The sequence below is a fragment of the Protomyctophum bolini genome (genome assembly GCF_963924005.1).
Source record: "Protomyctophum bolini genome assembly, chromosome: 14".
Taxonomy (NCBI): Eukaryota; Metazoa; Chordata; class Actinopteri; order Myctophiformes; family Myctophidae; genus Protomyctophum; species Protomyctophum bolini.
In genome coordinates this window covers 7,309,913-7,324,233 of record NC_137875.1, presented here as the reverse complement: position 1 = coordinate 7,324,233, position 14,321 = coordinate 7,309,913, and the positions used below count along the sequence as shown (strand labels likewise).

The 14,321-nt window shown below is 44.5% G+C and overlaps 1 protein-coding gene across 4 annotated transcripts in view; it reads right to left on the bottom strand.

The window, feature by feature from the left end:
* fam135a (family with sequence similarity 135 member A) overlaps positions 1–14,321 on the bottom strand; it is a 38,289-nt gene that overhangs the window by 7,477 nt on the left and 16,491 nt on the right. For 2 of the 4 annotated variants that reach the window (XM_080781429.1, XM_080781432.1), the window contains 9 exons: positions 9,769–9,922; positions 7,699–7,776; positions 6,240–6,289; positions 5,673–5,831; positions 5,071–5,144; positions 4,585–4,739; positions 3,570–3,891; positions 1,099–1,680; positions 17–573 (listed from right to left, as the gene is read on the bottom strand). In XM_080781429.1, the coding sequence (XP_080637555.1) occupies positions 17–573; positions 1,099–1,680; positions 3,570–3,891; positions 4,585–4,739; positions 5,071–5,144; positions 5,673–5,831; positions 6,240–6,289; positions 7,699–7,776; positions 9,769–9,922 (2,131 nt within the window). The remainder of the gene's footprint in view (positions 1–16; positions 574–1,098; positions 1,681–3,569; positions 3,892–4,584; positions 4,740–5,070; positions 5,145–5,672; positions 5,832–6,239; positions 6,290–7,698; positions 7,777–9,768; positions 9,923–14,321) is intronic. The other 2 variants (XM_080781431.1, XM_080781430.1) reach the window with 2 other exon arrangements.

Sequence of the window (14,321 nt, the reverse complement as noted above, 5' to 3'; positions counted from 1 at the left end):
ACGTTGTGAGGCCTACCCGTTGGTTTGGGCTCGGGTTCAGAGTCCGCGGCGGGTTTGGGAGACAGCGGACGGTCGGCCGGGGCGGAGGAGCGGTGAGACCGAGGAGGAGGTACGGGGACGTCCCCGGAGAAGACCACGCTCTGTTCCTTCACCAAGACGCTGGACATCCTGCTGCGGAGGAGGAGGAGTTCGGCTCCGCTGGACTCCCGCGAGGACGAGCCCTCTCCTCCTCCCTCGTCGTCCGACGGCAGGGAGTTGATGGAGGTCAGCGAGGACTGAACCTCGCTGACCGTACTGGTGCTCTCAGGACAGAGTCCCTCCGCCGCCCCGCTGGGTTTCTGCACTGCCACCGCCGTGCTGGGCTGGACAGGACGCAGCGAGGAGGCGCTCTGGCCAGGTTTCTCGGGCTGCGCGCCGTGAGGACCCGTGCAGCCGGGGGGTCCTCCCGTGGAGCTGGGCTCGCTCTCGATGCCGGAGTCAGAGAGACGCGAGGAGGCGGCGCCGGGGAGTCTGACGCACTCTCCCTTCACCTGCAGCGGGACGTGGCCCGGCCGGCCGGGCCTCTCGCTGGGGCTGTCAACCGTTGCAACATTTAAAGTCGGCGATTAATTGTCACACAAATAATTGCGATTAACCCATTTTGACCTGAGATCAGATTCTAAAAATGTCTTCTACATCCTGACAGTTTTCTGAAAAAGCTATGCTTCTATGTCAGTCGTTCTTCTATTTTTCTAAAATAGCAGACCTACAAGCTCGTAGATCTGCTATTTTTCAATAGCTAAAGCATAACATAATGCTAACACCAAAAGGGGTTCCCGCCCCAAAATGAGTTAAGGACTTAATTGTGTTTTTGGCATTGAACATATGAATAAAGAATACATTTATGTTCGCCTGGTGCTGGTAGTCAAAACAATGCACAGGGAAGATACGACAAATAACTGAAATATACAAAGAAATTACTGACATAATTATTTTTATACTCGCTTACGCTGTAGATCTGCTATTTCAGGTTTGTATGAAAACCTTTCAACATGGAAACGATTATGAAGATTATGACCAAACAATTCGCGATTAGACGATTGTGTAATAATTGCCTACCTCTTGGACGCGCCACCACAGTCCACGGAGTCACAGAGGTCGGTCTCAGGAACCTCGCTGCTCGGCGCCGCGGCGGCGGTCCGACAGGGTAGGAGGACTGTGACTTTGTCGCCCTGGAACGGGTCCTTGTCACTGGGCTTCACCTGGATGTGTCGAAGGCCGGTGGCGGGGGGCTGCGCCGCGGGCGCTTTGCTACAGTGGTCGACGTGGTGCTCGGCTCCATCATGTGCTGCTTGGCTGTGCGTGGCTGCGGCGGCCCCAGTACCTGCCTGAGGCCTATTCTGTGCGTCCAAGCTCATAAGGCTCTTCTGGTGACCTTTTTGACTAGCAGCCGTCGTGGTTATAGTGTCTTCTTCAGCGAGAGAGTCTACAGTCGGACCGTGTCCAGCGGCGTGTACGTGTACGTCCGCGGCACCGGCGGGGGCGTCGTGTATAGAGTTGGCGACGTTGGCGTCGGTCCTTACATTGCTCCCGGGGTCGCCCCCCAGCAGGGCGTCCCGTTCCTCTTCCTGGGTCAACGCAGGCGCTTCTCCGTCCTTGGACTTGGCGCCGGGGCTGTCACGATTTATCACGTTTAGTTGACTAATAATTGTCACACAAATAATTGCAATTAACCATTTAATGGAGCAGAAAGAAGGGCATACTCAAATCAAATAAAACTAATCTAAACAAATTATTGTTATTGTTCCTAATGTACCTCTGTGATTATTCCCACGTTGTTTAACTGTACCAATAATGAATCAATCAAATCAATAATATTGAAATATTTGATTATCCCCATCTGCTCCAATGCAAATATAAAGTACAAATATCTAAACAAATTGCTATCACATACCAACTAAATGTTATTGTTTCCAATGTACACATGTACCTCTGTGAAAATATACAAGCAGTTTAACTGTACCAATAATTAATAACAGAATATTGAACAATTTGATTATCCCCATCTGCTCCAATGCAAATATGTGTTTTTGGAACTTTGATATGCATTTCAGATCGACTTAAGGCTTCGTAATAAAAATAAATCAGACCCGTCTGAAGTGAGTGGTGCTGTGCTGTACAAGCCCTCATCCCAGTGCCGGTTCTAGGCCTTTTGAGGCCCTAGGCAACATATTATACAGAGCCCCCCCCCCTCCTGCTTTGCCACGCCGGATAAAAATTGTAAATTTGCCATGAAAATGCTTCAATCTGGTGCACTTTGAGATCAAAATTAAGAAGCTAGGTGGGGGCCACATATGTTTATAAACAAATCCCAAATGTTTATAAACAAATCCCAAATGTTTATAAACAAATCCCAAATGTTTATAAACAAATACCAAAATGTTTATAAACAAATCCCAAATCCCATGAGACTTGGTCCTACCCCCCCGACCATGAGACTTACTACAGGTCAACTGGTAGTGGTCCTACCCCCCCCATGAGACTTACAAATCCCAAATGTTTATAAACAAATCCCAAATGTTTGTAAACAAATCCCAAAATGTTTATAAACAAATCACAAATGTTTATAAACAAATCACAAATGTTTATAAACAAATACCAAAATGTTTATAAACAAATCCCAAATCCCTTGGTCCTACCCCCCCCGACCATGAGACTTACTACAGGTCTACTGGTAGTGGTCCTACCCCCCCCATGAGACTTACAAATCCCAAATGTTTATAAACAAATCCCAAATGTTTGTAAACAAATCCCAAATGTTTATAAACAAATCCCAAAATGTTTATAAATAAATCACAAATGTTTATAAACAAATCACAAATGTTTATAAACAAATACCAAAATGTTTATAAACAAATCCCAAATCCCTTGGTCCTACCCCCCCCCCGACCATCAGTGCCGGTTCTAGGCCTTTTGAGGCCCTAGGCAACATATTATACAGAGCCCCCCCCCCCCCCTCCTGCTTTGCCACGCCGGATAAAAATTGTAAATTTGCCATGAAAATGCTTCAATCTGGTGCACTTTGAGATCAAATTAAGAAGCTAGGTGGGGTGGCCAGTAGCCCATGTAAGGGATACATGAAAAAATAATAATCTTCTCCCTGTGACGAGGCCCCCTCAGTGGTTGAGGCCCTAGGCGACCGCCTAGTTCGCCTATGCCTAGAACCGGCCCTGCCTCATCCCTCGCCTGTATGTGTGTGTCTGTCTGTGTGTTAGGTTGTGCAACAGTGACACTTGGTGGTGAACAAACGCTATAACGCCATTTTCATACTCTGGGACCATGGGACACACATAGCTGGTTGCACCACTCAAAAATGGCACAGCGCAGATATGACAAATAACTAAGATATAAAGAAATTACTGGCAGTCATTATTTTTTACACTTTGCTATATAAAATAGCGGAAATAGCTGATCTACAAGCTTACAACTTGTCCCTTTGTGACGCATTGGAAGATTGTAGATCTGTTGCTTCAGCTTATTCTTGTATGAAAAACATGGAAACGATGATGGAATAAGTGTGCCAGGCTTACGTGGTGCCAGGGTCTGCGGGGGGGACCTTCAGGTGCTTGTAGCCCACCAGAACCACAGAGTCTTTAGAGCCCTGCCTGGTCAGCTTCTTGGAGTTCTCGGCCTTGGAGTTCTTCTTCAGCTTGATGGCCTTTCCTTTGGACTTGGGCGGCAGCTCACAGCTGTCCTCTGGCCAGGCGGTGTCCATGGCAGGCACGCCCCGGGCGTCTGGGGGAGGGCTGGGGAGGTTGGCGGCTGCACCGCTGCCCTCCTTGGAGCCGGGCTTATCCGTCTTGCTGGACACGGAGGCTGTCCTCGGCATGCCCAGCCACGGGCCGTCGCGATCTGAGGTCAAAAATCAACAAACAAATACAGCATGTAAATAATATTATGATGACCAGGGACCCTCAGGGTTCCTTGACCGGGTTCTAAACAGGGATGGATCTCCAGGGGGGGCTGGAGGCTTGAAAAATACTATAACATCATACTTTTTATTCACGGTAGGATGGATAATGCTGATAAATGATGCCTAATTAAAATCATTCAATTGAATCTATTTTGTCGTATCAGTATTGTTCATTATTGTCCATTGCCAAAATGCATTAGCCGCTGCTCTAAAAAGCCAAATGGACCACTTGGTCCCATTTGTACACTCTACAGACAAAAGTTTGATATTGTGGAAAAAGTGAAAAACACCTGCATTTGTTTTATTTTTATTATGAATAAAAGGCATATGGTTTGTTCATTTTATTCGTTCGTTTTATTGTGTGACCTGACCTGAGACCAGATTCTACGAAATGTCTTCTAAATCCTGACAGTGTTAAAACCTAGTGGTGCTCAAACTCTTTCATGTCAAGGACCCACAGAATTATCTGTAGTTGGCCACGGAGCCCATCTGAAAACTATTGTTCCAGGGACCCGACCCAGAAGCACATATTTGAGGTAAAAACATCCGCTGTGATCTAATAGATCTTTTTCTCAAGTGGTTAAAAGCTAAGGTGACACAGATGTGTTCCAGGTCTTGTTGTGCCAACTCACCCTCAGTGATGGAATCCAGGTATCTGTCCTCAAAGATGATCGGCAAGGAGCTGACGTCACCGTCCAAATCCGCACATTCCACAGGAAGCGGTGGCAAGGACAGGAAGTAGCTGGAGCTTTTGATAGCGTTTGTCATCATCTGGTGGCTGTGAGCGCTGCGAGGAAAGATGGACGTAGTGTGACCCACATGAAAGCACAAGTAAAAGCAGCCAGCGAGGTCCCATGATAAGGGCAGCTCACACCAAGCTTCCAAACTGAAGTGGACGATAAAGAGTCCACACCACAACTATGACTACGACGATAGTCGTATGTGGGGCCACCGTTTACAGAACGTTCTCATTATATATACAATTATATATACTGGGAATAATGTCAATGCAGTGACAGAATGCCAGTGACTGAGATGAAGGCAGAAGAAAATGTTCTTTGCTCTACCACGTCTCATTCTATGATCCAGTTGCAATGATCAAAAGAAATGCAACTCACTGTAACTCTTGATATGCCAGTGCAGTGGGTCTTGGATGTTCGAGACAAAAGAACGCCTCAGCGAACCGCCTCACCTGTGAAGGTACCATGTTACACACAGAACTTAATTCAGTACAATTTACAGATCGGCAAGATCGTGCTTTGCTTTGAGTTGTTATGCAGACCAAATCAATGAACTAATTTCATGACTGTGCAAGGTTTTGTTAGGCCAAAACCTCAGTGATTTGTGAAACAGTGTGAAAGGAACGTGCCACACAAGCTACCTGTTTCCAACAACAATTAGCACAATATATAAAATGATGTTTTCGTATTTCTTTACTTTTTTCATTAGGATCATTATTTTCATTTTCCCCCAAATATATTAAAAATAAATGAAATAAAGTAATTGACAAAAACACGGGCAACTCACGTAATAGAAGGACAACATCAGTCACCAGAAACGAGTGTTTTCGATGAATCTCTCATGGCTAAAATGGTGTTGGGTGAAATCTCCCCTCAGCTATATCTCTGAGAAATATGGGAGGGGATGGGGGAGGGAAGCCTCGCCCCTGCGAGTACTACTAAGTGTGTAAGTGAATAGAGAGTGGGTGGGGGGTGCTCACTCTGAGTCTATGGTGCTCCACAGCCAGGATGATGGCGATGTTCTCCTGGAGGGCCACCACCTCCAGGAACTGGCCCCACAGGGCCATGAGCAGAGAGCACAGCTGGGCCAGGTTCATGTTCACCAGCTCCGCCAGCTCGTCCGGGCTCTCTCCTTTCTGCTGCAAAAAGAAAAACAGTCAGCCACCAGGTGGTGCTCATGTGACTCTGTAGTCAGCGGTGGTACTAATATTTCAGCCATCTGGTTCTTATAATGAAGGGACTCCCGCACACGGTCACGTTTCGGCCTCCATTAGGCTGTCTTTATGCCATCTGGTTCTCAAAGCGGGGTCTGAGACACCCAGTGGTCCTCAGATCTACACGGTCACAGCAGGTCACTTCGTGCCATACTGCAAGCTTGTACATCTGCTATTTTTGAACATCTTTGAAAAATCTACTACTCAGAAGGCATTTGTAGAATCAGCCTCATGTTTTAATGGGCTAAAATAATTGTTTGTTTCAGCTGCCCTCAGATGACCAATCATGACATTATAGAACGGCGTGTGGGGACAGTTTACGGACAACAGTACCTTAACTTGTTCACAGAGCTCAGCTAGCCGGCCCTCCAGGTCCAGTTGTTCTGTAGAGGGAGAAGGAATGGCATTAAGAGAAGCCAAGGCTCAACATTTGGTTCATGCTCATGCAGAGAAGCCTGTCAGTCAGTAGAAACCTGATGAGGAAGAACAGCACATCCAAAGTCCAAACACGGATTAGGCCCGGACGGCACTAGGCAGAAAAACAGGACGACTTACACAAGAAAGAAAGAACCTCGCACGACGTTGGGCTCCAGTGGAACATGTTTATTTTATTGCACCCACGAGTGCAACTTGTGGTTTCACAATTATTACAGAATAATTGAGATAATCGCAATAATTTTGTCATAATAGTCATAATGTCCAAGATGTTCATGCATTTAAAAAAAAAGCAGAAATACCAGATCTACAAGCTTGTAGTTTGTAGATCAGCTATTTGTACCTTTTAAAAGTATGAAAAATATAAAAATGACAATGATTTCTTGGTATATTTAGGTCGTAACTGCCCTGTGCACGTTTTAATTATGAAGCCTAAAAGCCAAACAGAAATAAATGTAATATAAAATATAATACGAATATGTACGTAGCTGGCAGATAATGTCCAAAGGCAGCGGGTATGAATATATATATACGAAAACGTAGATGGCAAGAAATAGTTAATCGTCAAACGTGTAATCGTGACAGTACTACTCGTGACAGTACGTTTTACTGGAGTCTACCAAGAGTGCGAGAGCGTTTTCTTTCTTTTGTCAGCGTGAAAACCTGCACGACAGGCTGAAGAGAAGAGCGTTGACAGAGAGGAAATTGGTTAGTCACATTTCTACAATAGGAGAGGCGATGCTATAAGAAGCAGAAAACAGGGCAGACAAAGCCCTCAAATGACATAACATCCATCTGTGTGTCATGAAGCGCTATGACGCCATGCTGCGTCATGAAGCGCTATAGGACCAAGCTAGGAGGAAGACGGAGAGAAAAGGGCCGTGTGTTGGTATTGTGTGTAGGCTGGTGTGGCAGCTTATGTATATTTCATCATAGGAAAAGTCGTGCATGTGGGAGTTAACCCATTCTGACCTGAGATCAGATTCATACGAGGTTTCCACTGGACAACACACTGGTCTGATTAACCCATTCTGACCCGAGATCAGATTCTAAAAATGTCAGTCGTTCTTCGATTTTTCAAAAATAGCAGACCTACAAGCTCGTAGCGCGCCACTCGGTGGCGCGCTATGAGCTTGTAGATCTGCTATTTTTAAATAGCTAAAGCATAACATGATGCTAACACCAAAAGGGGTTCCCGTTCAGAATGGGTTAAGGTGTAAGGTGCACGTCAGAGATAACGGTGCGGCTACAGCGCGAGAGAGGAGCTCGCACCGAAGAGGAGAGAGGAGGAAGACGAGAGAGAGGTGTGAGTTTGATTTGAGGAGGAGGAGGAGGTGGTGAAAGGTAGCGCACATACCTATGTAGACGTGCCTTTGGCTTCGAGGATAGGGTCTTCTGAGAACTCGCTCATATAGGACTTGCATGCTGGGCTTGGCTAGTAGGATTGCACATATAGTATCATTTAAGCCATTGCCTATTACTCTACTAGGATGGGTTTTAACCTGATTGATTGATTTGATTCCCTTTAGTTAGTTCCCCTTTCCCCTTTGTCTTGCCTTGTTGTTAAAGAAATACAAAGTTTAAATACAGGTTTATGTCTGTCCAGTCATTGTGGATTAGGTTTTGTGGAATGTTGGGGAAGTTAAAGAAGGGGCGAGGTGTGTTTAGGTCACTGGTTAAATGATTCATCCATTTAATGCAAATGGAGCCACTAGACATTTTATTTGAATGGATTATGGAGATTAGAGAGGACCTCTGCTGATTAATGAGTAGACTGAACGAGAGGAATGATTGTGTTCATGGGTAGGGATCAGGAACAGTGACATGACCTTATGAGGGTCGGGGTGTTCATGGGTAGGGATCAGGAACAGTGACATGACCTTATGAGGGTCGGGGTGTTCATGGGTAGGGATCAGGAACAGTGACATGACCTTATGAGGGTCGGGGTGTTCATGGGTAGGGATCAGGAACAGTGACATGACCTTATGAGGGTCGGGGTGTTCATGGGTAGGGATCAGGAACAGTGACATGACCTTATGAGGGTCGGGGTGTTCATGGGTAGGGATCAGGAACAGTGACATGACCTTATGAGGGTCGGGGTGTTCATGGGTAGGGATCAGGAACAGTGACATGACCTTATGAGGGTCGTTGGGGTGTTCATGGGTAGGGATCAGGAACAGTGACATGACCTTATGAGGGTCGGGGTGTTCATGGGTAGGGATCAGGAACAGTGACATGACCTTATGAGGGTCGTTGGGGTGTTCATGGGTAGGGATCAGGAACAGTGACAGTGATTGGAACACAAATTTCCACACACACAAAAGAAAATAATAATAATCACAAAACACTGGATAATTCAACACTAGTTATCAAAATATGGTCAGAATTAACAGACAAACCATTATGAGTACAGTACAAGATAACCTTCTATAAACAGATCCTACATAATGCTCAGTGTAAGAAAACCAATTAAAAAAGTGTGCACAACAACGTTAACGACGTAACGATGTCAATTATCCATCTCCAAACTGAATAAAACGTTCATCTCAAACTGTGCCGTCAGTCACTGCACAAATATGAACATGGTGATGTGCCATATGCTCCACCATGGACTCGTGGAGTGAAGATAGCTGATCTATAAGCTCACAATGCGCTGCATCCTCAACTAGGGATGACAATGAAAATGTGAATTTCCAAATATTCATGGGAGTCTCAAATTCAGTTTAAATATATTTCATATTCCATCATATTCCAGGGCTTTTGGAAAGAAATGAGACAGATTCTAGTCACTTTAGACTAGAGCACTGAAGAGGGCAGGCAGGCACGTGTGTGTGTGTGTGTGTGTGTGTGTGTGTGTGTGTGTGTGTGTGTGTGTGTGTGTGCCCACATGGTGCTCATTGACACTCGTTAATGTCAAGGCAATTATGTTTATGCACAATCAAATACAGTAGGTCTATTCTAAGGTAGCATATATATAGACATATTACCCTGCTCATTACTGTGCACAAATGTATTATATAAAAGCAAGCTGTGCAGCCCCCCACACGGTTGTGGCCCCCAGCCTAATAAAAGCACGATGTGCGCCCCCCCACATGGTTGTGGCCCCCAGCCTAATCTAGTTGAACATCCTTGCATTACAGCTACGGCTAAACACAAAGATTAGCCATTAGATTCGATTGGATACATGGAATACGCCACCGGGACCCCATAAAACACTACCCCTCAAATTGAAAATCTCTATGACACTGGTTCCCAAACACTGGGTCTGGACCCAATTATTATGGGTCACGGACTAGAGTGAAAATCCCATTTTCTTTTCTTACATTCTTTTTTTTTTTTTTTTATCGTTTTTTATTTCAGAAAACTGGAGGATTTAGAAGAAGGTTTTTTTTTAGGTCAGGCCTAAATGTGATAATGAGTTATATACCTAGTTCCATTCGATGGGAGGAGGGAAGGTCCCTGGTGACTGAGGTGAAGTAGCCAAAGAGACCCTGGTAGGCGAGCAGCAGACTGGCACACAGGCTGTGGTGCAGGCTGAAGGCATGCTGCAGGCAGTGGTCGGACACCAGGAAGGTCCTTCCCTGAGAGAGAGACCAGAAGGTTAGCAGAAGACTGGCACACAGGCTGTGGTGCAGGCTGAAGGCATGCTGCAGGCAGTGGTCGGACACCAGGAAGGTCCTTCCCTGAGAGAGAGACCAGAAGGTTAGCAGCAGACTGGCACACAGGCTGTGGTGCAGACTGAAGGCAGTGGTCGGACACCAGGAAGGCCCTTCCCTGAGAGACACCGGAAGAAAAGGGAAAGAATTTAGTTTTCTTTAACCGGGAAGCGGCTGTTTAATATTTAAACCACTCTTGGGGAGATGCAAGTGTATTTAACCCATTCTGAACGGGAACTCATTTTGGTGTTGGCATCATGTTATGCTTTAGCTATTGAAAAATAGCAGATCTACAAGCTCGTAGCGCGCCACCGAGTGGCGCGCTACGAGCTTGTAGGTCTGCTATTTTTGAAAAATCGAAGAGCGACTGACATTTTCAGAATCTGATCTCAGGTCAGAATGGGCTAATCAGACCAGTGTGTGTCCAGTGGAAACCTCGTATGAATCTGATCTCAGGTCAGAATGGGTTAAAGTTTAACCCATTCTGACCTGAGATCAGATTCATACGAGGTTCTTGAAGGATCGTTTAACCGTTAAACGATCCTTCAAGAATTTTACATCCACTCCTTTAATAGTTATTTTATTTTAGGATAGCAAATTCTATCCTAAATTCTAAATTCATAAGCCTTGCTATTTATAAGTGTTTCAGAGGCCAGTATGTAATGCTCTCTGTTGGAGATGTGTTTTTTAGGGTAGATAATATTATAGGGCAGATTTTTGCTGACAATATTATGACAAAATATAACCGTCATGATCTTTATCCATGAAAACATGAAAAAATACTGGACCAGGTTTATGAAATGCACATCACATGGCTATCGTTCTATTTAGGTCAGATTAAACTACTCAGGCAACAACATGTACGCAACATTCAACCAGGCAATGAAAACACGAGGAGGAAAGGAACAGAACTGCGGCCAGTGCACAGTCTGACAGTGTGCCAGGCTCTCTCTCTCTCTCTCTCTCTCTCTCTCACTACGGTGGTACAGTGAGAACCAATATAAGCTCTTTAACTCACAGCTAATTAACCCCTGCTATTTATTCACTGCAATTTGGTGCTAGATCTCTGGCACAACATCACTCTGCAGCTGTGCTTCTGTGCAGCATGCTACGCGGTGGTGGGCACAGAGAAATAATGGTTCTTAAAAAAAGGCTATAATCATGGCTCCACAAAGAACAATCGCCTAGCAAAGAACTACCGGTATTTTGTTTACAGTTAACGGTTCTTCAGGTTATTTATTTATGGTCAAAACAAGTGCCGTTGTGAGCTTGTAGATCGCATTGTCAGATTAATATACTATATATATAATAATATATATATATATATATATACACACACACACACACACACTACATAATATGCATAACGGTGCCCAGAGCCAAAAGAGTTTGAGAACCACTGTAGTTAGAGAACCTCTTGTTAACCCATTCTGACCTGAGATCAGATTCATACGAGGTTTCCACTGGGACACACACTGGTCTGATGAACCCATTCTGACCTGAGATCAGATTCTAAAAATGTCAGTCGTTCTTCGAATTTTTCAAAAATAGCAGACCTACAAGCTCGTATCGCGCCACTCGGTGGCGCGATACGAGCTTGTAGATCTGCTATTTTTCAATAGGTAAAGCATAACATGATGCTAACACCAAAATGGGTGCCCGGTCAGAATGGGTTAAAGTTATTTTAGGCACCTTCAACCACTTCAAAACCTAGCGTCTGAATTGTAGGTGAATGTTCACCAATAGAATAGCTGATCTACAAGCTCACAACAACACGCCTGAAGCTTCGAAGATGAACTATGTTCAATTAAGAGATTTGGTGTCCCCTGGGGAGAGACACTGGTCGATGAAGGAGTGCATAGGGTTCAAAGTAAAGAACCATATGGTCTGAAAGATTCTTACCGGAAACCAAATAAATGCATTGTACTGTATGGCATCACTCTGGAGAACCAGTTTCAGTTCCAGTTGGTGGCAGGCACCTATATTTATCTGTGTGTGTTATGAAACAGAAAGCGGTCGATGCGATGGATGTTTTTTTTCGGTGCCCATTAGTACTTCCAGCGTTCCACCTCGCTGGCTCCGGGACTTTTCAGCCTCTCCATCTCAGCGAGGCCATTTATATAGTTTGTTGCGTGTACATAGCCGATCTACAAGCTCACAATGTGTTGCGGTTGCGACACGTTGTGAGCTTGAAGATCGGCTCTGTTCGGTGCGCAGACGAGTATAAATCAGGCCTTGGTGGACAGCTCTAGTTGGAACCCTTCCCCCCCCCGGGGTTAACTTCTGTGACCAATTAGTCATACAGTGGTGTAAAGTAACCAAGTAGGTTTACTCAAGTACTGTACTTACTGTACAATTCTGGAGGTTCTTTTACTTTTAAATCATAAAACCACCAAAGTGGAAAAAGCGGCGCACACGTTTCGGCACTCAACCTTCCTCAGAGCAGATTAAAAAGCACTTTTAAACTTTACACTTTCACATTTCTCGATACAGTATTCTACTACACTACATCTCACAGGCTAATATTGTGCCTTTTTTCTTTTTTACTCCACTACAATTATTTGAATCTGTATTACATGCATTACGTTCTTTGCAGATCTGGATTATTATTTCGTGTTTCTAACATTAACAGATCATTTCTGTATCATTTCATTATTGCTACTTTTACCCAAGTAAAACATCAGAGTACTTCTTTCCACCACTGCCCCAATTAGTCATCAGTCATCACCTGGGCTTCTTCAACAGCCCAACACAACAACCAACACCGTTGCTGCAAACAACATTACGGCTCCATCGATCCGTTCCTGAGAGGTCAGCTCTGGAATGGATCAATGTGGGGAATGCGTGGGAGGGAGCAACGGCCAAGTTCAACGGCAAGCAGAGACGGCTTCACGAGTTAACACATGAACCCCAGCATCTCTATTCTGACTGAGTATGAGTGAACACATGAACCCTATAGCGTCTCTATTCCGACTGAGTATGAGTGAACACATGAACCCTAGTGTGTCAATACAGCATGGAATTGTGAACACAATCTTATCCAACGATAACTAAATACTCTTTCGTTTTGTGGGTTTGTGAGGCTGTGGTTCCGTGGCTCAAATGCAGAATAAATAATGGTCCTTGATATGAAAAGGGTTGAAAACCCAAAAGTCTTGGAGACACATTTTTATGGGTCCCTTTATTTTTTATTTTCTGTTTCCTACATTTTGTTTTAGATTATTTTTTCAAACCGCTACGATATACCCTGGCTAGTAAATCGATTTGCTCTTCCTTTTCCGTGGTAAAGACGTGCTCAGAGCGCACCACCTCTTCCCAGTGCTGCATGCCATTGCTACCCCCTCTCTCATCGAGCTGTTGTCAACTATATGCACCCACACACTCCAAACAAACCGTTCCCCTGACAGTGGGATCTCTATCCAGATCAACCACTAGAGCCAGAGAATCAAGAGGGGTTTATTCGTCTCTAGAGGGCCGTCACAATTACACATTTAAGTTGACGATATCACACAAATAATTGCCATTAACCCATTCTGACCTGAGATCAGATTCTAAGAATGTCTTCTACATCCTGACAGTTTTCTGAAAAAGCTATGTTTCTATGTCAGTCGTTCTTCGATTTTTCAAAAATAGCAGACCTACAAGCTCGTAGATAAGCATAACATAATGCCAACACCAAAGGGGGTTCCTGCCCAAAATGGGTTAAGGAGTTAATTGTGTTTTTGGCATTGAAAATTGGAATATGAATTGAAATTACATTTCTGTTTGGCTTTTAGGCTTCGTAATAAAAACGTGCACAGGGTCAGTTAGGGGCTATTATTTGTAGTATCCTGAGCCAGACAACTATTCAACCCTGCAAAACAATAAAAAAAAACGCGCAGACCAGTTTAGAGTGCTCCAGTTTATTTGATTTGTCTCTCCTGAAGTGCCCAGTGTATTATATCTTCTCTGAACTATTCCACAATACTTCAATGCTATAGCATAATAATTTAACTAACTTACAGGCGATCTACAAGTTCACAACGGGCTAATGTTGTTAGACTGCCGTTTGAAAAACTAAATCTCCCTGGCACAACATATTTTCAGATGGGGATCCGTGGCCAAAAATACATTAATTTGGGGTCCTTGTAGGCATGTAACGACATATCGTATATCGATTTTAATCCCGACGATATGAATCGATTCATTGAAATAAAGAAATCGAGGGGGGCTAGTGTGTGATGATGAAATGTGAGCTTTAGGATATTCCGTCATATTCAAGTGCTTGAATATTCTTGAATAGAGAAATGATAGTCACTTTCAGTAGCACTGTAGAGGGGAGCGG